The sequence below is a fragment of the Serpula lacrymans genome (genome assembly GCF_000218685.1).
Source record: "Serpula lacrymans var. lacrymans S7.9 unplaced genomic scaffold SERLAscaffold_19, whole genome shotgun sequence".
Taxonomy (NCBI): domain Eukaryota; kingdom Fungi; phylum Basidiomycota; class Agaricomycetes; order Boletales; family Serpulaceae; genus Serpula; species Serpula lacrymans.
Window position 1 is genome coordinate 639,188 of NW_006763308.1, and position 13,760 is coordinate 652,947.

General features: G+C 46.3%; 4 protein-coding genes across 4 annotated transcripts; 3 read left to right on the plus strand and 1 right to left on the minus strand.

Annotated features, from left to right (window-relative positions):
• Window positions 1-125: 125 nt before the first annotated feature.
• Window positions 126-1,997, plus strand: SERLADRAFT_353146 (uncharacterized protein; the record flags this gene model as incomplete). Its single annotated transcript, XM_007324473.1, has 10 exons — window positions 126-358; window positions 417-497; window positions 550-769; window positions 823-832; window positions 901-917; window positions 974-1,190; window positions 1,262-1,472; window positions 1,519-1,709; window positions 1,769-1,829; window positions 1,880-1,997. 10 exons carry the CDS (start codon window positions 126-128, stop codon window positions 1,995-1,997), a joined length of 1,359 nt encoding a protein of 452 aa, XP_007324535.1.
• Window positions 1,998-4,066: 2,069 nt separating this feature from the next.
• Window positions 4,067-6,287, plus strand: SERLADRAFT_480572 (uncharacterized protein; the record flags this gene model as incomplete). The annotated part of the gene is made up of 8 exons (XM_007324474.1): window positions 4,067-4,246; window positions 4,299-4,591; window positions 4,641-4,803; window positions 4,865-4,945; window positions 4,998-5,309; window positions 5,364-5,497; window positions 5,554-5,947; window positions 6,012-6,287. 8 exons carry the CDS (start codon window positions 4,114-4,116, stop codon window positions 6,098-6,100), a joined length of 1,599 nt encoding a protein of 532 aa, XP_007324536.1.
• Window positions 6,288-7,679: 1,392 nt separating this feature from the next.
• SERLADRAFT_480585 (carbohydrate esterase family 16 protein) lies at window positions 7,680-9,301 on the minus strand (the record flags this gene model as incomplete). Its single annotated transcript, XM_007324475.1, has 7 exons — window positions 7,680-8,054; window positions 8,121-8,484; window positions 8,540-8,559; window positions 8,611-8,683; window positions 8,733-8,802; window positions 8,865-9,020; window positions 9,081-9,301. The coding sequence occupies 7 exons, from the start codon at window positions 9,264-9,266 to the stop codon at window positions 7,979-7,981; spliced, it is 945 nt and encodes a 314-aa protein (XP_007324537.1).
• A 1,644-nt stretch (window positions 9,302-10,945) lies between these two features.
• Window positions 10,946-13,447, plus strand: SERLADRAFT_480589 (glycoside hydrolase family 5 protein; the record flags this gene model as incomplete). The annotated part of the gene is made up of 15 exons (XM_007324476.1): window positions 10,946-11,364; window positions 11,426-11,529; window positions 11,592-11,606; window positions 11,664-11,799; window positions 11,853-11,899; window positions 11,953-12,040; window positions 12,095-12,149; window positions 12,200-12,250; window positions 12,318-12,398; window positions 12,451-12,484; window positions 12,535-12,618; window positions 12,686-12,832; window positions 12,885-12,952; window positions 13,006-13,195; window positions 13,257-13,447. The coding sequence occupies 15 exons, from the start codon at window positions 11,116-11,118 to the stop codon at window positions 13,282-13,284; spliced, it is 1,377 nt and encodes a 458-aa protein (XP_007324538.1).
• Window positions 13,448-13,760: the final 313 nt, after the last annotated feature.

Consider the following 13,760-nt stretch of genomic DNA (forward strand, 5'->3'; position numbering starts at 1 on the left):
CGGGTAATAACTATGTGGCTTCCTCTTGTACTGTAAGCTGCTGCTTTTTTACTTCACTTTTGACTCGAAAATGGCAGATGCCCTCAAACAGCCGGATAAGATCTATTCTGACGACTCCCGCGAAGATGCGGCCGCGGGGGACTACAGACCAAGCGAGACTGTCAAGCGCCCTACTGACCTCAAGGGATCGCAACCCATACTCTCAGGTTATCATACTAGGATTCGTCTGTTTCATGTGTCCTGGGATGTTCAATGCGCTTACTGGCCTCGGAGGGGGAGGTCAAGTCGATGGCAAGTCAGCCGCCAATGCAAATTGTGCACTGTATTCAACATCAGCGTTCTTTTCCTTTTTTTCCGGGTTCGTAACTCCTTCTCTAATGAAGCTTCTGACATGTTCACCCAGCTAGACCAGGTAGTTCAATTCACAACGTATTAGGCTCCCGACTTACGCTCTTCCTTGGAACATTTGGTTATTCTTTGTACATCGCGTCTTTCCTGTGTGTATCTCCAGTTTGTGCATTGCTGGGTTTCAATGACTCTTCTAGACAGTGTTGTTAACATTCATCCTGGTGCTGGTGCTTTCGTCACTACAGCTGGTGCTTTGTTAGGCATTTGTGCCGCTTTGCTATGGACCGCTCAAGGAAGTCTCATGCTGGCATATCCAACGGAGGTTCAAAAGGGGAGATTTATTGGTATCTTTTGGGCAATATTCAATCTCGGAGCTGTTGTTGGAGCTGCAGTAGCCCTTGGTAATAATTTCCACTCGGAGGTGAGCTTTAATAAGTCTAGATATCGAGAAAGCAATTCATATTCGATTCATAGGCTGGCAGCGGTAAGTGGACGGTATTAAGCCTTGATTGTATTTTATTGATGTTCTTGTCAACATGTTATTGGTGAAAGTCGGAAATGGAACATACGTCAGTTGCTTAAATCTATGAATGCGAGAAAGACATGTGCTAAATAAAAACCGTAGATTGGATTCCTCATCCTCACTCTTATTGGGGTGTGCATTCCTATCTTCATGGTCGATCCTGATAACATGATACGCACCGACGGCACCGAAGTTGCCCGTGTCAGGCATCTGTCGTGGAAGCATGAATTTTACAGTTTTTACTTGACGCTCAAGACAGACCCTCTCATTCTTCTTCTCTTTCCAATGTTCTTTGCAAGTAACTATTTTTATACTTGGCGTCAGTACTTCAATAGTACTTCAACATAGACAAGAAAGATAGCTAACCCCGATATCCTATGTCGAAATTAGAATTCAATGACTACAACTCGGCGTTGTTCAACATCCGTACTAGGGCTTTAAATAATATCGTCTATTGGTTGTCTCAGATATTTGGGTCCGTTGCCATTGGCGTTATTCTAGATCAACCACGAGTTCGCCGCCGGGTCCGTGCGTTCGCAGGTTGGGGCATCCTTCTGATCATGGTATTTGTTGTGCATGTATGGGCATACTTCTATCAGAGGTAAAGACGTTATTCGGCACCGTTGCACCAAGCTGAATCCATCTAGCAGGACTTACACTCGGGAGACGATTACAAACCATCCGTTTGACATGGACATGTACGACATTGCTTACCCAGCGCATTGTTGGCTAATGATATTCTGTGGTTTGCTCGATGCGATGTGGCAAACTACGGCGTACTGGCTCATGGGTGCTATGTCCAATGATCCTGCCAGGCTTGCAATTTTCATAGGCTTCTGTATGTTCCACGCATCGCTTTTACGAGATGATAACGAGAGTACCGTGATCCCTCACCAGACAAATCATTAGAATCTGCAGGAGCTGCGGTTGCCTGGCGGGAGGACGCGATCAAACTTCCGTAAGTCTCATTGCATAGTGACTCTGTATATTCGTGCTGAGTCATTTTAGATACATGAGTATCTTTACCTCGACATGGGGCCTTACCGCAGCTGGCCTCGTGTTGGCTTTTCCTATGATTTATGTGCGAGTCAGGGATCATTCGGATGTAATAGATGAATATGTGTGAGTGGTTCTTGCACGATACGCTGCAGTTCGCCATTAAGGTTCGTCGTAGAGACAAGTCGCTGGTGTGTTCGAAGCTAACATGACAAAGAGTGCCTCTTGCGTGAGTACACTGTATACAATGTGCATGTGTATAGCGAGCATGGTGATGAAGATAGGAAAAACCATGTGGATTAGAGGATGCAGAGTACACGATTACTTACTTGGCGGAAACATGTAATTTACTCAGAAGTCTATATGACTTGCCGCCGCGCCCAGCGCCACCCAAAGCGCCACCCCGAATAATTTGTGGTAGCGCGTCCGAGGCTGACTGTAACTTATTTCTAGCCTGCATCAGGCGTCATCGCCTCGCTGCTATAAGTTACTTATACACCTCGATTGCGGGGTTATTATGCTGCCTGGATGAATATCCACGTCTGATATTGCCCTTTGACCCTTTCTATACACTGCTGGTTATGAATGCGCAACGGCAGCAACGTCCTCAGCCTACACATATCCTCCGTCGAGCCGCCAAACTCTTGACAAGCAATGGCCAGCCCGTTCTTGCCGTCCAGGATGCTGTTCTAGCAAAGGTTCCTTCTGAACACGCGTTTGCTCATCCGCTGGTTCACTCTAAAAGCTGGGGCGACAATGGCATTGGAGCGTCCATCAAGAAACAGTTGATAAAGGTCAAGACTGTCCCTCTTGTCCGCTCAAAGTCGTCACGGTCGAACAACGATGTTCTCCTGAAAAGGAAAGATACGCAAGCTTCTTCTGATGCACGCCTTGAAAGTGTGGACACGAACAGCACTTTCGGCTCTATCCAGATATCCCAAGGCATAATGCAGGACCCTCCAACACATATCATGGAAAATGCGAAGGAAATTCATCCAACAGACCACCGCCGGCACGAGGGTGTCGCTCAAGAGGCATTCGTTGCTGATGTTGCAGTTCCTTTATTGCTGCAGCGGGGTGTGCCCATGACAAAGGTGTCAGCAAAAAAGCAAAAGACTTACATCTTTCAATTGGACCCCGATCGCGGCCAGATCCTGTGGGAATCGAAGAAACCAAAGATCAGTATGTCGACTACAATATCTATCGCTGAAGAATGTCCTGCTGATCTCCTACTAGTTCCAATCGAGAACATCAAGGAGTTGCGCTCGTGTGCCGATGCCAGGTATTACCGACAACAGTTCCAGCTCGCCCACGAGTACGAGGAACGATGGCTTACCATCATTTACATACTGGATGGAAGTTATAAGACTTTACACCTTATTGCTTCAACCAAAGACGTGTTCCAGACATGGGACATCACTCTCAGGAAGCTATTTTCTATTCGCCAGGAGCTGATGAGTGGAGTGGGTAATATTGAGACTAGGCAAGCCATTTGGGAGAAACAGTGCTGGAAGGGAGCCGATGAACAAAGCGACCACAAGTTAGAGTTTGACGAAGTGGAAAAGCTTTGCAAACGCTTAAACATCCATTCGTCTACTGAAGATCTACTGCGGCTGTTCAAGGTCTTTCATGATCTCATTATGGCAGCGGATCCTTTTTCTGAACTCTGCTTAACAGCAAGCTGACGTCCAAGGTCGCGACTATCTAGACTTTGGGGATTTTCAGCGTTTCGTCAAATTGCTCAAGGCTCGGCCTGAACTTGATCGATTATATAAACGATTATGCTTTGTCAATGGCGGGAATTTCGACTGTCATGCGTTCGAGAAGTTTATGCGAGGGACCCAAAGAGTAAGTTGACCTAATCTTTCTACCTCACAAGTCACTCAAAGTCACTCACATGCGTGTAGTCTTCACTCAGCCAGGAAGAACTGCGGCAGTTGTTCTTCAAGTATGCCTCTTTGTCAGATGGAAAGCGCTCTTCTTCCAACGCTACATCTCTTCCCATCAAGCCTTATAATTCCGAGGACAGGATAAGCATAGGCGTTCCCTCATCGGAGAACATAACGTCGCTACCGCTATCGGCATCACCTCCTCCCCTTTCACCTTCGATTGGCATCACCGGGCAATCTCGAGGCGAGGCTAATAGTGCCCTGAATTATCATATAACTCTAGACGGCTTCACTGCGTTCTTACTTTCAAGTGATAACTCTGCTTTTGCCGATCAGCACGGCAAGATATGGCATGACATGACGAAGCCTATCTCGGAATATTTTATATCCTCGTCGCACAACACATACCTTGTCGGCCACCAGCTTGTTGGTGTGAGTACCATAGAGGGCTATATTAGGGCACTCTTGCACTCTTGCAGAAGCGTAGAACGTATGTGTGGAAGTATTATATAAGGTCCTTCGCTCAACTTTTTGAACTTTAGTTGACATATACGATGGGGATGGAGAACCTATGATTTTTCACGGAAAAACCTTTACCTCCAAAGTTTCAGTTCGCGAGGTTTGCCAGGCAATCGCTAAATACGCGTTCGTGACATCTCCATATCCAATCATTATTTCCGCGGAGATACACTGTTCGTTGCCTCAACAAGACATGATGGTCAAAATCATGTTCGAGACTTTTGGTGATGCTCTAGTCAGCGCACCCATCGACGGAAGGCCAACGTTTGACATTCTACCTAGCCCAGAGGATCTCAAAGGCAGAGTGCTTCTGAAGGTTAGCCCTCTGGTTTAGTCACGTATACGGCGGCTGATGTTAGCTTTAGGCTAAGAACCTATATGTATCAGAAAACGAATCCATAAAGATCAAAGATATTACCATTGATGCCGAATCATCTACTGAAACCTCTGCTTCGGAATCAGAGGTGATCCATGAAATGGAAGTTGGATGGAAAAAGGCGCGCGAGCGTGAGATGGACGCCGTTAAAGGTGAATTCTGCTCCTCAAAATTTGGTTCCTGTGGTGTGTTTTATGTAGTGATGTTTTCTAGAGCTTAAAGAGGAGCTCCACAAAGCTCGGAACGTCTTTGGGCGGGTCCGTTCTCACCACCACAAGTCGACATCGTCTCTCGGTAGGACCTTCTACGCTAGCTTCTGTTACACTGATCGAGCAATCGTTTGCAGTACCCAGCCATAGTCCTAACAGCAAAATCAAGATGTCTTTTGCTGTCGTATCGCTTCTTGTGTACACTGTCGGAGTCAAATGTCGCGGCATCAACAAGAAAGAGCATTACGCACCGGAACACCTATTTTCTTTATCTGAGAGCACGGCAAATAAGATCCTCAAGCAAGGAATGCTGGATTTGATTAAGCATAACAGGACACACCTTGTTCGGATTTATCCAAAGGGGCTCCGTTTAAATTCCACGAACTATGAACCTCATCGCTACTGGTCAGCTGGTGCCCAGCTAGTAGCCATAAACTGGCAGACGTTTGGTAGCAAGGTTTCACACTAGGTGTTATCATGACTGATCATTTTACTATTAACAGATCTCGGATACATGATCAATCATGCCATGTTTCAGAGAAATGGTCGGTCAGGGTATGTGCTGAAGCCTGCGGCATTGAGATTGCCAGATAAAGAACTTTTATCTAAGAGGACAAAACATAACTTCGATGTCACTGTGAGACTCTGAACATCTCTCGCAGTCAATCTTCGCATACTTATTTTGTATCATAGATTATCTCAGCACAGCAGCTTCCTCGCCCTAAAGATTCTTCTGGTAGGGAAGTCATGGACAAATCTATGATTAATCCATATGTCGAAGTGTCTATCCATATTCCAGACTGGACCACCCCCCCCACCGCGCAAGCAAGCACTTCTCAGCTAATTCCCTCTACGTCGACGACCGGATCGTCGTCTCCCACGGTTGCCCGTATGCTGACGTACCGCACCGGTGTCGTGAAGAATAATGGATTCAATCCTGTGTGGCAAGAAACTCTATCTCTTCCATTTGACTGCGTGGGTGGTATGAAGGACCTCATCTTTGTTCGGTTCGCTGTCCGGAACGAAGGCGATAACGAAGAAGAGCCGATTGCGTTGTACTGCGTTAACTTAGGGAGCTTAGAAATGGGTGCGTGACATGTTTTTAAGGATGGCGCGTACAGAAAGCTGATGTCGAATTTTGAAACTATCAGGTTACAGACATCTTCCGTTACATGACTCTCAGTTGTCACAATACCTCTTTTCAACGCTCTTCGTGGAGGTTGCGATTCATGATAATTAGATTGTATTTCATCCTTCAATTTCCATTAGAGTCACACCTTCAAGCTCATTGTAGAAACTCATAGAACATGCACAAGATTATATGCATTTTCCATTCGCACAGATTCGTATTGCATTGTAGAAACGAAACATTATTACTTATATTAGTTTATATAGCAACAGAATAGAACAAGTTCTTTCATTGTTTGTATGCCAGTGCAAAGATTCCTACAACATTGTATCTCAGCGCAAGCTCCATCGAATGGGCGATAAACGACAAAAAAAGAGAATGATAAACGAAAATCTAGTTACAGAGAAGATGATGATAGATATAGCAGCAAGCATTTGATATCGAGACATGGTGGTATTTGGGTAGTACTTTATGATATTCGAAAAATGAACATAGATAACAAATATGTAACAAGGTAGTCAAGGAAATGTGTTTCTACACAGGAGCTCAGTGCGGATGAGCTTTACTTTGGAGGAGGAGTGGGTGGGCCTGAATTGAATGCCACAAATCAGTAAGTTGTAGAATGAATATGATCAATCTTTACCGAAAAGCCCAACTCGAGCTGCAGGTGTAGGAGGCATGGGCGATGCGGGCGGAGCAGGGACGGGAGCCGGCGCTAACATGGGGTTGGCTAAAGCCGCAAAAATAAGTAATGAGCTTGGGTCTACCTAGACATTCAGTTGACGAGATTTTACTCACGTCTCCATTGTGCCCATGCAGGGCCGTCGGATCTGGTTGGTTCAGGAGCGGGTGGGGGAGGCGCAGGCGCAGGCAGGGCCTTTGCTGCTCTCTCCCTGCGTTCGTTTCTCTTGTGAACGACCCTCCAAGCTGGTCGTGCAGGTGCAGGTGGCCCGTCGTCTGGTGGGGGAGGAGAAGCGGGAGGAGGCGGAGGAGGTTCTTCGGGCTGCGCATTTCATTTGATCCAAGATAACAAAGAAAAAGAGGACCGCATTTGTATTTATTGTAAACAGATCGATCGTTTTTATGAAAAGACAATTGTGCCCACCTTTCTCGGCCATTCTGGTGAGTATTCTCCTCCTGCGCCGTGTTTCGATTTAACTGCCATCAGTTCTGCGATCTCACTAAGGACATTCATAGAGAGTGGATAGTCGAGTGCAATGTTGAAAGAAATCCATGAATGCCGTAGATGTCGTCCTATAGGAAGATTTGAGAGGAAGAGACGTACTATTGCAGCTGCCTGCGCTCGTCTCTGAGCTTTCCTACTTCTGAGAGAAGGATGCGCACTTCGCTTGCAAGTGCTTTGCTGAAATCGTTCAGATATCTGCGATTGTTGTTTTTCACACAGAAAACGATCAGCTTTCACCGGATAACTTGTGGAACTTAGACCTTCTTACTTAGGAGGGGCACCGTTGAAAGGAACAGGAGACTTGTTGGAGGTCATAATAGTGCTTTGGCGGGAGAGATGTCAAGTGAAAACACGACACTGCGATGGTGAGTATTTCTGGTGGTGTCACGTCTGAAAGAGACGGTTACGCCCGAGGCAAATGCAGCATGAGGCACGCCTTGCTGTTACTCTCATGGACCCCATTTTAGACATGGTTTCTTTCATATCCAACGAACCCCATCTGTCTTTGTAGTGTAGACGTGGCTTATATTTTTATCAATACACTAGTACTAGTGCCCAACTTTGTTGCAACGTTGTTTTCAGCCAGCACGTTATTAGACATAAAACCAATGCACGTGACGAACACGTCGCGAGTGTGCAATCGAAGCTTCATCTTCAGAACATGGCCACCAATGGCCACCCAAGAAGCAAAACCACAAAAAATATGCAAGATAACAGAAGATAATCCCTTAAACACCGGTATTAACGATGAAAGACCATAAGAAGAGGAAAGTTCGCTATTTCGGGTATATTCTGCTGAGCTACTAGTCGACATGACATTGATTTAAGACTTCTTCCACGTAATCTGCCATGATGCGATGTGTTTCCTTGGATGGATGTCTGTGATAAGTAAACATTAAATACACGGCCGCATGAAATCAAGGTTAACGAGGACAATGTCCTCACCCAGGTATCCAGTAGAAGTAATGTTCTGGGTCTGAACAGGACCCCACCGTCGAAGTGCCGTTGCCAATCACGCAAGATGAAGTATTCGTATATCCAAATGCTTGATAGCCCGGATCGGAACCCAGCACGCCGTCCCAGATACGTGCAAAGTTGGCGAATGCGACATTTAAGGGGGGCGTTGCAGAATGGAAAGCTGTGAGACCATCGAAGATAGATTGCAGCCAGGCTTGACCATCGGCGTTTGTGGTGCCACGACCGTAGACGTCTGTGACGAGGAAATTGCGGGCATTTGTTGGAGACGATGAAAGAATCTGCATTTGGTTGAGGAGATCGTGGGCTGCTTGGGGCAGATGGTCGCCGTCAACTTTGCGAAGTAATATCATCAGATTGGATGGAAGATTGACGAAGAGGATACTTACTGAAGGAATCCTCCCAGTCACTGAGAATAACGTTTTAGAATTGAGCGAACTGTATGAGGAGAATACCTTACTTTATTCCAAAGAAAACCGTATACAGAGTTGTATCGGAATCGAGATTGTTTGATTGACTGAGGAAGGTGTTGACTAAGAGAGGATGAGCAGAGGTATGAAAGTGTTCTTGCGAATTTATTACCTTGCATGATAAAGTCTACATCTTTGGGATTGCTAGGCCAGAGAGTGATGTTTGTGACAGCGCTGGAGATCTGACAATGGAGATGGGAATCAAGCGGGCTGTAGTGAGGTGAGACGAGATGAACTAACGTACCGCGTAATCCATCAACGTCGCTCCAATGTCATCGGCGATATCCTCGATCCATACTCTCCCGTTCGTCGACCTTCCACCAGCTTGGGCATTGGGAGGAATGATTACAGGGGGAGCGAGAGGACCACCATCATGTCTACCCCCGTCTGTGTAAGAGTCCTGCACAGTAAACAACATAGCTTCAGTATTGCTGTCCGAAAGAGATGAGCGCGTACTAACCCCAAAAGACACGATTGTCTTGTACTGGCCGAGGTTAAGTCCTGCATTAACGTCTGCAGTGGTTCCACCGAGGGGCCCACACTGGGGCCCGACTGCTAAGTGGATACCATCGTTGTAGACTTGACGGGATATAATGGCAGCTTGAGCATGTGTTAAGAAAGCAAGCAGAGATATGTGGAAGATCATGACAGAGACAGGCTATGGGTTGACAGCAGGACCTCAGGACAGAGAACATGTTCGCATGAGCTTTTATGTTGCCAGGGACAAGAAGCGTACGAGAAGGGAGCCCTGCCTTGAGAGAAGTCTGAAAACGCGCGAAGCAACCCCAGAGATGCACTGACGGAGAAGAAGGAAGTGCTGTTAAGGGGACTCACTAGACTGATGGACCACGAGGTGGACCAGACTCCAAAGGCAATGGTACGGAATGGAAAGGGCGGGTGACAAGAACATGGGCATCATGTGAGACAACCACTTGCCCGTTCTCTCTCACAGGCAGCCATCGTCCGGATCGTTGCATGCGGTCGTGCCATTACCACCCTTATTCGCTTTCATTACGACCACATGCACACGAATCATTACAGCAATTGTGAACAATCCAAGGCAGAACTTGAGGCTAATTTGACAGTCACTGCCAGGTTTTTTGAGTCGAGTCACAGATGTGCCAGTGGCGCTGCGTCGCGCTCTTTGACCACGCTGCACTGAATTTGGCTCAACAGTACGCAGAAGACCTTTAACAGCACAGCGAGCAGCTCCTCCAGATCCCCACACCAAGGAAGCTCGCTGAATTGGGGACAGTCTTCTTTCCCACTGCCATCCCCGCAACTCTCTACATTTCTTTGGCAGTGTTATTCGCGACTGTGGTCGTGCACTATGACAGAGGACATCGTCCTACTTTGGCTTACCAGCGCTTATGATCACGGGAGCACAATCCTGGCGAGTACTGGCTGAGCAGACCTTGACATAGAGCAATGAGTGGGCGACTAATGGCGATGTGCACTTCGGGTCTTTTTCAACGTGATCTTTGCGGTCAAAGATTGGTATGTGAATGACCTAGGTTTACATTACCTCGAGTCTACGACGACTCAGTAGTAGAGAACGCTCGATATACTCTTCTTGGTACATCTGACGTGTGTTTTACTTTTGCAAGTTCCTGCTATTAGAAATACTTACTTCCACATGACAGGTGCCAGTCCACATAGAAGCTTGAAGATCACTGGGCGTAATCTCCTCATCCGCCCAATACTCCTATCTCTTCTGAGATATGACCGTACTAGCCCACAAATCACGGCTCCACGTTACTTTGTATCGAGGGCCACTACGAAAGTCTTGCAGCCGCTAGGCTACAAGTTGTCATTTAGATGGCTTTCTTCACATTGCCAGTAGACACAAACTGTGTTCCAACTTACTCCTCGAGGGGCTACTCTTACCTCGTTTTGTAAAATCTGACCTTAAAACACCGATTGTTGGGATGTCGTGGTCCATATTCCAATCAGTTTCATTTACACAGCGGGCCTGGTGGTTCCTTTGCGTACCTCGCCCTGTCCTGCTATGCCCTGAATCCACCCCCATGTTCCTCACTCCAATTTGCACTGCACACATCGAGAACCTCACTTTGCTTTCCTTCAGGATGAATCTTTTCTAATCACCCGCCATAATATCGGAATAATTTCGGGCGGAACTCTGAATGCCCTTTGAATCAATATTATGGCACATGCTCCACTATTCAGTACTTCAGTACTCAGCATTCAATATTCAATACTCTGTGGCTTCCTTGGATATATATTGTCAGTTACAGCGAGGGTCTATAATAAGCGTTCCAAACTTCACATGACGCGTCGGGCAAAATATATCACGCTTTAGCCTTTGAACGACGGTGCATATCTCCGCCTCATATTTCATCAGCTTGACTCGTCACCGGTCATCCATCATATCACGCGCTCTCTAGCCAAGTTCCTCGATGCCTTAAAAGCTTTGCCTGGCAGTACGTCTAGTTCCTCAAGCCGTCGCTCTGGTCAATCCTTCTCGACATATTGAGATGGTCAAAGCTGTCCTCGCTTTTGCTGCCCTTACTGGGCTAGCCCCTCTGACATCTGCCTCTAGCGCTTCGGACTATTGGCGTCGACAGCCTCAGCGTAGGGATGTCTCACCCACCGCCACTTTCGCTCCTGTCCCGTCGACATCTCCTACGGTCTCACCCATTGTGCCCAATCCTTCACCAAACTATGTCGACAGTTTCGTGAAGCCTTGCGGAGAAGCATTTTCCCTGAATGGCCAACCGTTCTATGTCAGCGGCTCAACTTTTTGATTTTCCGTAATTCGTACTCATTATCCCTTCGTAATTTTAGTTCGCTGGCGCAAATGCGTACTGGCTCATGAACCAGACGAACGACTGGGTGGATGCTGCTTTTGGTAACTTATCAGCTCAAGGGATTGGCGTTGTCCGAACTTGGTAAGTCCTCGTTTTGGTACTACATAGTTATATCACCAATTCAATGCAATTTGTCTGATTAGGTTCTTCAACAATGGGTAAGTGGGGCTTAGTATGACTATTGGACATATCTCTACTAACTTTTACGCACATAGCTACTACAATACTGTCAATGGCACTGAACAGGCATTCAATGACAGTCCAGAAGGCATTGGTCACCTCGACTACGTCGTTAAAAGAGCCAGGGATTATGGTATCAGGTTGATAGCCACTCTGGCGAACAACTGGCCCGTGAGTTCAGACCTCATTGATCCTCGTCGGACACAGTCTAATCGGTGTCACAGGATTTTGGCGGCACCCATTACTATCTTCAACAAACTGGATATCAATAGTACGCTGGTTATTATTTGATCAACCCGAATCGCTCAGCATAAATCTATTCAGCCACGACGATTTTTTCACACAGCCAGAATTGATCCAACTCTACAAGGAGTATATCTCCCACATTCTCAATCGCAATAACACCTTTACCGTAGGTCTTTTTTCGTCCCAACTTCCGCCATGTCTCATCTTATTCGTAACGTAGGGAATTTTGTTCAAGGATGATCCCACCTTCTTTGCCTGGGAGCTGATGAACGAGCGTGAGTGCCTTGCATACTTGTCTTCGGAATGTACTGACTCCTTCGTATAGCTCGCTGTCTGAGTTATACAGACATTAAAAGTCAAAATTGCACAACAGCGAGTGAGATATAGCTTTTACTCATCGCTTCACCATTGTGTGCAAATACTCACTTTCCACAATACTGTAGCTATGACAAATTGGATCGACGACATGTCAACTTACATCAAATCACTTGCCCCGAACACTATGGTCACTGTAGGGGATGAAGGTGCGTCACATTGGATCGCAGCCAACCTCTTGTATATCAATCATTGCACTAGGCTGGTTTAATGAGCCTAGCCTGGTTGACAACTGGTCAGTACGCGATTTCTTAGGCAACTACTCGTATTATATTTGTTCATAAGGCTGTACGACGGTTTCAACGGTATCGACTTTGAAACCAACCTCCAACTTGAGAATATTGACTTTGGTACATTCCACACATACCCGTGAGCCAGTCTTACTCAATAACCGGCGAGACCATTAGCTTCTTTTGATCTGATGTATATTTTACAGAGACCATGGTTGGGGAGCTGGGACCACAGGTTATGACCTATCTTTCGAGTGGGGTGAACAATGGATTCGTCAGCATCGTACCGTTGGAGCCAAGGTTGGCAAGCCAGTCGTGAATGAAGAATACGGGTTTGCTCAGAGGACCGACAGGTGTGCTTTTTCTTGGATATATATTAGCTCTGTTTACAATTTATGATCATAGGATGAGCTACGAGCAGTATTATTATGCAGTTACCGAGGACATTGGGATCGCAGGAGATCTCTTCTGGTGTAGGTGCCCCTTTCTACTTCGATATCCTCTTGCTCACATTCCTCCGATCCAGCCTTCTGGATTGCTCCTCCGGACGGTTCTCCGATTGCTGAGGGCAACTCGGCTAACTCGACCTACACTCCAGGTCTAAATTATTATACGAACGATACCGACTGGCCAATCATTCGTCAGCACGTTTATAATATGGCTCAACAAAATCTCCCTAAAGGTCAGGCGGATTTCTCATGCTTTGGAGCAAACAAGTATGTCGTTTTATCAACATTTTGATGTACATTGTCCCACTCATGCTATCTGAACGTTTAGTATGTTCTGTTCCGAGACAGCTGCGTAGATAGCCAAGCAAATGATCAGCCTGAAGACAACTGATCAAAAATTTCGGTGATACAGGTCGTCTTGGACTAGAAGTTAAGATTAGTATATGATGTCAGAGGATGTAAGAATCAATTCCTGCACAGAACCACCTTTTCCCTTCTGAATCAACGTGTACGCTTTTCGTAAGAGTGTTCTTGACAACCTGAGACCGCCCCTTTACGGTTTTTCGTGGATCGAGTATTGTAAGAATGAAGGATCTTCTTCCGAAGAACTGGATGGTGCTGGGGATGACCCTCTTTGACAGTGGGCACAGACCAACTTTCTGACTAACCTTTAATTTTTCTCAAGCTTTGGACGAAAGCTCTCTTCGACGTACAATGACTGACTGGAGAAGCCATTACACTCGGAACCGATCCTCACTCACTCGATTGTTCATGTAAGTGCCTTGACGTTTTTTGCTGATGCACATATTCTAATCACTTCTTCAGATTTTGA